Source organism: Anopheles stephensi, chromosome 2 (genome assembly GCF_013141755.1).
Source record: "Anopheles stephensi strain Indian chromosome 2, UCI_ANSTEP_V1.0, whole genome shotgun sequence".
In the NCBI taxonomy this organism is placed as follows: domain Eukaryota; kingdom Metazoa; phylum Arthropoda; class Insecta; order Diptera; family Culicidae; genus Anopheles; species Anopheles stephensi.
The window spans coordinates 74350160-74357909 of record NC_050202.1 but is presented as its reverse complement, the minus strand read 5'-3'; the positions used below and the strand labels follow the sequence as shown (position 1 = coordinate 74357909).

At 49.7% G+C, this 7750-nt stretch overlaps 1 protein-coding gene across 1 annotated transcript; it reads right to left on the bottom strand.

Moving 5' to 3' along the window:
• Positions 1–3881: 3881 nt before the first annotated feature.
• Positions 3882–7114, bottom strand: LOC118508251 (transcription factor MYB120-like). Its single transcript, XM_036047864.1, has one exon. It carries the CDS (start codon positions 5845–5847, stop codon positions 5662–5664), a length of 186 nt encoding a protein of 61 aa, XP_035903757.1. The 5' UTR covers positions 5848–7114; the 3' UTR covers positions 3882–5661.
• Between the last annotated feature and the right edge of the window lie 636 nt (positions 7115–7750).

Below are 7750 nucleotides of genomic sequence, written 5' to 3'. Positions count from 1 at the left end.
CTTAGCATCTCCGGAGCCAAAATTGCTCACGTGACCAAATGCTGTCGTCATTTAGGGCTGTTCCTGCCCGGGGTCGACGATCTGCTCGACTTCTGCTGACGATCATGCTGTGACGCCCTGTTCGGCGCTTGAATGCCGGCCGATCGACATAATCGTAGCATCGTGCGTAATCCATTACCGAATCCGGCACGGTGAGTAGTTACGCTCACTGTCCCGATGCCGGCAGGTTTCGTTCGGAACGGTTTTCCCATCGTTACCTTTGTGTCAACGCGACGCCTCCATTGGAAGTTCAAAATTTGCACGCGATCGCATCCCGTCCCCCCCCCCACCCCGGGCTGGTGAATGTGTGTTTGACACTGACTGGGTGCGAGAATTAATTGACCTCTGTCATGTTGGATGATACATTTTAATTTCCTGCCGGCCGCGTAATTTGCAATTCCCGCACCGAAACGTGCATAAAGGCCGTTGAAGGAGGTGGACCACCGTTCGGGATTCGGGAGCAGTTCCGAATCGCCGTTCATATTTTTCGGTACTCACGGTTCTAACCTGCGTCCTGTGCGATTTTTTTGAAGGAATGCTCTGGAATGTCCTGCTCGGGTCATGTGATTTCAGGGGCTGCGAACGGATGGGAACTGGAGTCGCGCATCGTAATTCAATCTCCACTTGGAATTCGTGCATAAGAAATCATTTTTCGGGGGAGGATGTACGATTTGCCTTTTTATGCAGCTCCAGTAGATTCTTTCTAGTGAATAATTTTACATAAGAAGCGCTAGGGTAAGGAGAAGCAGCTGCTCTGCGTAAATTTTGCCGTAATGATTGCTATGTAAGCAGTCATTTAACCAAATTTCAAAGAGTCTTTTTTTGTGATAATTGTCGGAGAAAACCCAAATTTTATGTTCTTCAGTACTTTCGCATTGCACCCTTGTTTGGGGTGGATTTTTTTCTCCTGGTGAAGTTCAAAGTCCCTGTGTGTGTATGTGCTGAACATATGCTTTTTATTATTTTCCCCCCATTTTTTCATTAACCACTTCGTGCGTGCATAATGCAACAACCGAAAGAGGCGGAAAAAAAACTGCACGATGCACGATGCACACACACCAAACAAAAAAGGTTCCCCACCCGGTGCAATGCACCGATAATTGTCATTTTTATTTCCGCTCGCCACCATCGCCGCATCGGATCGATTGCATTTGCCTGCAATCCACCAGCAAATATGCGTGTGTCTGTGTAAATATGTTTTTGGCTTCTTTGAAGCGTAATTTCATACGCCAGCCTAACAGCCTCTCTCTCTCTCTCCCTCCCTCTCTCTCATTCGGGCTGTCTGTTTTGTGTTGATGAGCTTCTCGTAACCATTCCACCGGTTCAGCTTCCTCGGCAAGTCGCCGTAAAACGCGGAAAAAGCGCAAGAGCGTTGCGTTCGGTGAAAGAGACTCGATGGGAAAGGGACTTTAAGAAGCGGCTTATTCGGCTGACTTCTCGCTGCACATCGCTGGCATGTGTCATTTGTTTTTAAGCGATTTTTGTTTTGATCTTATTATTCACCGCTCGCACTCACATATGCTGGAGCGGATGCAATACAAACACAAACACACACTCATATGGAATTGGTGTGTGGAATTATGCCGGCTGCACTTGCATCAAATTCATGAGGCGCAATGTGGCGTGGAGGTTCATCCATGTTCATCCAGTGCGTCTTTTGGCCTTAATCTCTTACTAGGTGTTCCAATGTGAGTTTCGAGCTCTCTAGACACATATAGGACTTTCTCTTATAAAATTTTATTTCTAACTTAATTTTTAAAATATGATAAGCTTTAACACTTCAAATAATAAAAATACATACAAATGAGCATCAGCAACAGCCAACTACTCCGATCGGAGGTGTTCAAGGTTGTTGCCAAAGACAATTTGTTTTAGTACATTTTATCAATTATCACACCATAAGAACTTACACACTAAATAACACTGAAACAAGACACCACAATGTTTTCAACTCCAGCAGCATCCCATTCTGACACAACAACAGGAAACTCGCTTGCAGAACATTAGTGCTAGAATCTTTGGCACGATACGATAGGCCATGACCATTCCTTAAACGATGCTGTCATATATCATTGTGTTATTCAACTTCGCCATCCTCCACCCCAAAACAACCCTCCCCCGCCCCCCCTCAGTTACTTAAGGATTGACCTAGTTCCCCTAGTTCTCTCTGCCTCTCTCTCGCTCTCTTCTGTCAGTGTAGCTCTTCCGCGTTTACCATTTCGGACGCCAACTCCAAATCCGAATCGCCTCAGAAAACGGGTACGAATCACCTGTCGCACAGCACAGCGCAACGCACGATCGACGTCACATCTCCATACCAGCAGACAACAACAAAACTTCTGAACCAAAACAAATTTTGACGCCTCTCTAGTTGGGTTGTAGTTATACAGCTCTACTGCTGTCCCCCCTCACAATTATCGCATCGCTCCACATTACTCGCACGGGGGTTCTCCCCAACGACGACGCATCGTAGCTCCAAACGGTTGTCGTCTGACTCACGCAAGAGAGCGCAACCGGGCGGGCACTCGTTCGCCTCCACACAAAAGTCGTGGCCGATCGAACGATCGCATCCCCCCAACATACAAGCACGCGTGTCGGGTGCCATACCGTGGTCTCTCGCACTCTCTGTGTGTTTGTCGGTCAATGATCGACATCGAAAATAAAAATATATATATACATCCACCTCGCCTCGATCTTGAACTTTTGGAAGCGACTTTGCGCGGTCGCGATCGTGGCTACCAGGCCCCCCCTTCCCCAAGCCCGCCCTCCTCCCCTCCCCTACTTCTGGCCCATGACATGACTTCAACAGCTGCATCAACCCTTCTACTCCCACTAATCGAAACCGGAGACCCCACCAGACCAGATCAACCCCTACCCGTACGATAGACGCACCATGTGTTAGTGCCTTACTGCTCCAACGAGCGCGGTGCGTTCGCCTCTCTTGGGGTCAATCGTCGCCCTCAGACGAACGCTCTCGCGAGCACACACACTGAAATGACTCTTCTGCAATGGCGTGGTTCGGAATGGGGGGGGGGGGGGGCTTTGCAATGGGATAGCAGTCAGTTCGCACATCGCGCAAACGATCACGCATATGACGAGCCTTGAAAGTGTCACTGCCTCTCTTCCTGGGCGCGATGACGTCTGATGTCGATAGGCCATGCTTTGTGAGCAGACAGGGTGAGAGCAAGAGGCTGTGGTGGAGGAAACGAGACACAGATAGAGGGAGAGAGAGAGAGAGAGAGCGCAAGATGGAGTTGGTTGGGAGAAGACTGGTCCCCATTCCGTCGTGATTAGATTCCTTCCATCAGCAGTGATCAGCAGAGTCCAAAGTGAAGTAAAAAAAAAAACAGCGGCACACACAAACACTTCCGTGTGTGCGTGTTTATCCCCATTGGGTTTTGTGTCCCCAAGGCGATCCACCGGCGAGCCAACGCCGCACCTTCCTTCCCCGTTCAATCACCCTCACCCTCGGCACAGGAACCCACTGCAGCGGAATACCAATTGACACAAAAGCAGGAAGCGGCGGCACCGTTTTTTTTTGCGCACGCGCGTACTTTGGCGCTGTATTCGTACACACATCCAGTTTCGTTTGTTGCACACCGTGTCGCGGAAGGGATTCTATGCCTTTGCCGGCACCCTTAATGCAATGGGTACGAAAATGATGTAATGATGACGAGAGCGAAGTGTCCATTGATCACGAATCAAGAATCAATGAACGGTGAACGGCCAGCGAGCACCGCCCAGCACGGCCAAGGATCAACAGGAAAGGAGGACGCCCGGCGAAGACACCGGATTGTTTCGGATGTTACTTAACGCTAATGATACATACAAACGCACTCAAGTGATTTAAAGTTTTTTTTTAAATAGTTGTTTTTATATGGTTTTCCTCAATAATATGTTCAACAAGTATTCCGTAATAATATAATAATATATAATAAAATAATAATGATAATAATCATCATATCGGTTTCCTTTCCTTCGCGCTAATTCGGACACGTGGTTTCTGTGCTGAATTTGAATGATACTGTAAACGTTGGCAGTCGAGTTGTGTGTGAGTGTGGTCTGGCCACGACGCTAAAATCGCAACCAGAGCTTACGATAATCAAAACCTCAAATCTTCTTGTAACCGGACCGTTTTGCTCTATTGCTTGGTTGCTGGTGTTCTGGCTAGGGCTCAGGAAAGTTACGCTACACTTCGTTCCACAAACGCGTGAAAAACAGAGCAAATAATAATAATACAAAAAAAATTAAAAATCCACCACAGCAATGAGGCCAATCGCCCGGAGGCTGCCCCCTGTTGCGTGGTGTCGTTATTGGCAGTTTGGAGGCTGATTCATTTACTCTCCTTCTCTCTCTCTCTCTCGAGATTCCCTCTCTTCCCCTCATCTCACAATCAATATTCCTACAAAACAGTAGACGGGGTAGTGCGGGTGAGCCGCGGTACAGTGGCAGGGCAAATGCTCGCAAAAGATTAAAATAATAATTAATTTATTATTTAAAACAAAAAAAGGGGGGGAACACTTCCTCCACAACTCTAACGGCGACTTAAACTTGGCAGTAAGGTGCACTAAAAAGTAGTTAAATAACATCCGTTCACCGAAAACTGAACGATAGGTAGTGTGACAAATGGTTAAAGAATTGGGAGGCAGTATGAGTAGTGTAGGCGAGATAGTCTAAAATACTTAAAGGCCAAAAGGGGCAGTGAGAGTTTGGGCGACACCGACCATAAGCAGTGAGACTCGTAGTTTGGAGAAGAGGGGCGCCCACCGGACAGTGGCCGGTCTTACGGCGAGTAAGATTAACATTAAGGTAGTCAATAGTAATAATATTATTAAAAGTAATAGTTAAGGTATAGGTGAGACAGTGAGTAGTAAAACATTTCTAAGGCACTAAAGACTTGAACCAGCGCGCGAACCCTGTTCCAAGTGTAAATGTGTAAGAGTATGCGTGGAAAACAGGGCATGATCCTAGTTAGTCCCTCAATTCCCATTCTGTTCTAGCAGTTCTAGGAGAGTGTAAAGAGAATGTAAAACGAAAGGACCTGCTCCTAACAGCTCCATCCGAGCTAACCGAGCAAGAAAACAAAAATAATAATAATAATTACTAGTAGTAGGTTACGATTACCCCTCGTACATGCCACCGGGTCGCCGCCACTGCCGCCACTGGATCCATCCACGAACCAGCCTCCGGGTGTGCCCCGGCCGAGGAACGCTGGCAGTCTCGCTGGATGTTTCCTCGCTGGAGCAAATCGTCCACCATCGTCCGGTCCGGTGACAGACTTCCCGGGGATGGGAGAGGGGACCGGGAGTTAGGGTGGGCCAGTCGGTTCCGCTAATACGTCAGTAAAAGTATCACATTGTGCTGCTGCTAGCACGAGAGATTCACGACCATGGGAAGGAAAAGCACAGCGCCCCGAACACGAGCCGCACACACTCACGCACGCGCGCACACTCGATGACCAGGATCACACAGAACACTCGTACGGCCGGGCGAAGGATGATCCGTCGCCATCCTTCCTCCCAGCGCGGCGGTTGCGGTGCTTGCTCGTTTTTCCTCCCCAACAGGCTCGCTGGGCTCTCGCGATGCTCTCCTTCCGCAAACAAGGCTACCTAGTGGGCCCCGCTAGTATAGCCCGGTCGGGTCGAGGTAATGGCACTTTACTTGATGCTGCTGCTGCTGCTGATGATGGTGCGGCATCCGCTGGTGGTTCTGCAGCTGTTGATGGTGGTACGGGGTGCGCTGGAAGTTGGTGACACCGTTGCCACCCGGTCGCCGGTACATTCCGGTGGGGTCGAGCTTACGATTCATCTTGGGGTGAGTTTTGCTCGTGGGGGGGTTTTGTGTTTCGTTCGAGTGGAAAACCTCGTACGGATGAGTTGGATAAGACTGGCTGGATGCTTCGTTGGAGTGGGACGCGTGCCGGAAGCAGTCAGTGTCTGCTGGGTTTGCTTTTTGGAGTCAGATAGAAGATCAACTTCTAGTAGTAACCCGTGGGATCCAAGATTTTAATCGCCATCGTGGTAGGTTAGAGTTAGCGGTACGTAAACGATGTATGGCTTAGCGGATCACTCGTCTAAAGACGAACTGACGGCTTTAGTAGTGGCCAGTTGGGTCGAGTTTGCGTGCCATCTTGGAGCTTCTTAATACTGGTCTTTTCTTCAAACACTCCCGGAAATGGATTTTCTTACGGGCGGCGGTAGCAATTACGCGTTGCTTTTCTGACGATCAGCACTCTCCTTCCTTCCGACGTCTAGTAGTGACCAGTGGGATCCAGCTTCTTGGCCATTTTGACTTGCAGATGTAGAATTACTTTTCCCAACACAAAACAGAAACACTGATGACACTAGTAAAAGTCTTTCGCGATGGTAATGCTTAACAGTTCCGGCAAACGGTGGTGCACTTTTTCGATCTTGCGATAATAGCACTTCGCTCGCGATTTTCGTTCGGTTTTGCACAGCTTTCAGTTCACACGCGCCTAGTAGTAACCGGTCGGGTCGAGAATCTCCATTTCGTACGTTGCAAAGCCACAGACGGAAGAACGAAAACAGGGCAGTCGTAAAAAAACAGTCCGGAAGGGCACACACGCACAAACACGCGGAAGGGCGAAGAAAAGTGGTTAGGAAAGAGCACGACTCAGCAGCTGAAGTTTGAAGCCGGAGCTGGTGCGTCCGATCGGCTCGAACTCACAGTAGCGAATGATCTTCCCGGGTTGCGTTCGGCCCACTGTATACCGCACGGGCTGCCTCAGTCAGCGACGCCACTCAGTCACTCAGACCACTCAGGTTTGCGATCGCGGGGTTTTTGCGTGCCTTTCGCGAACTCGCGAAAAACGACCCACTGCGGCGGTGTGGTGCTGTCTAGCAGGAAAATTGAACTCGCGATGCGTAGATCGCGAGAGACGTGCACAGAGAAGGAGAGCGAGAGTGAGCGCGATACAGAGTGCGAGCGCTGAGAATGCGTAACCTGTGCACGGAAAGCTACAGGGCTTTGGACAGACGTCAGAGTGGCTTTGGCGATGGCCTCGATGTTGCTTACACGGCGGACGGTGCGGTTCTGATACGTTCAGCGGCGCGACCGATGCTCTTAAATCGAGAGCTGCTGCGTCGCTCGCTCTCCCGGGCTGGGTTCGCTTTTCCTGCTGCGATGCCTGCCGCACCGCCCGGAAAACGCAACGGACACATTGCAGTGTGTAAGCTGCTCGAAACAAAAGCTAAAGGAGGCAAAGGAACGAAAAAAAAACACAGGCACGAACCAAACAAACCTCCCTACAACTCGACACACACACATACGCGGGTTGGAAGCAAAGAAAACACCCTCCCTTCGGGTGGAAGTGAGCCGATCGTGCGGGATTTGGCCCAAGGGAGAAAGAGATGCCACCAGCCTAGAGCTCGAATGCCAGCTGGATGCGTTTCAACACCAGTCCGCTTCACGAGCGATCGTGATCGGGCCTTTTTTTACCCTGCCGGGTTTGATCTTCCCTATTGGCATCTCGCTCTAGCCGATAGCGATTTCCGTGCGCAGCACTCGCTCCTGCATGCATTAGAATCTTAGATTTTCTCCCATTCTTTCAGGAAGACCTCGACATCTCCAATCTAATCGTGCCTGTGTGCATCTCGCTCGTGCCGGGCATGGTAAAACCAACCAAACAGGAGGCCAGACAGGAATGCATCGCACAGCTTCCGCAGGTAGGCAGAGTAACTTCCCAGGAGCC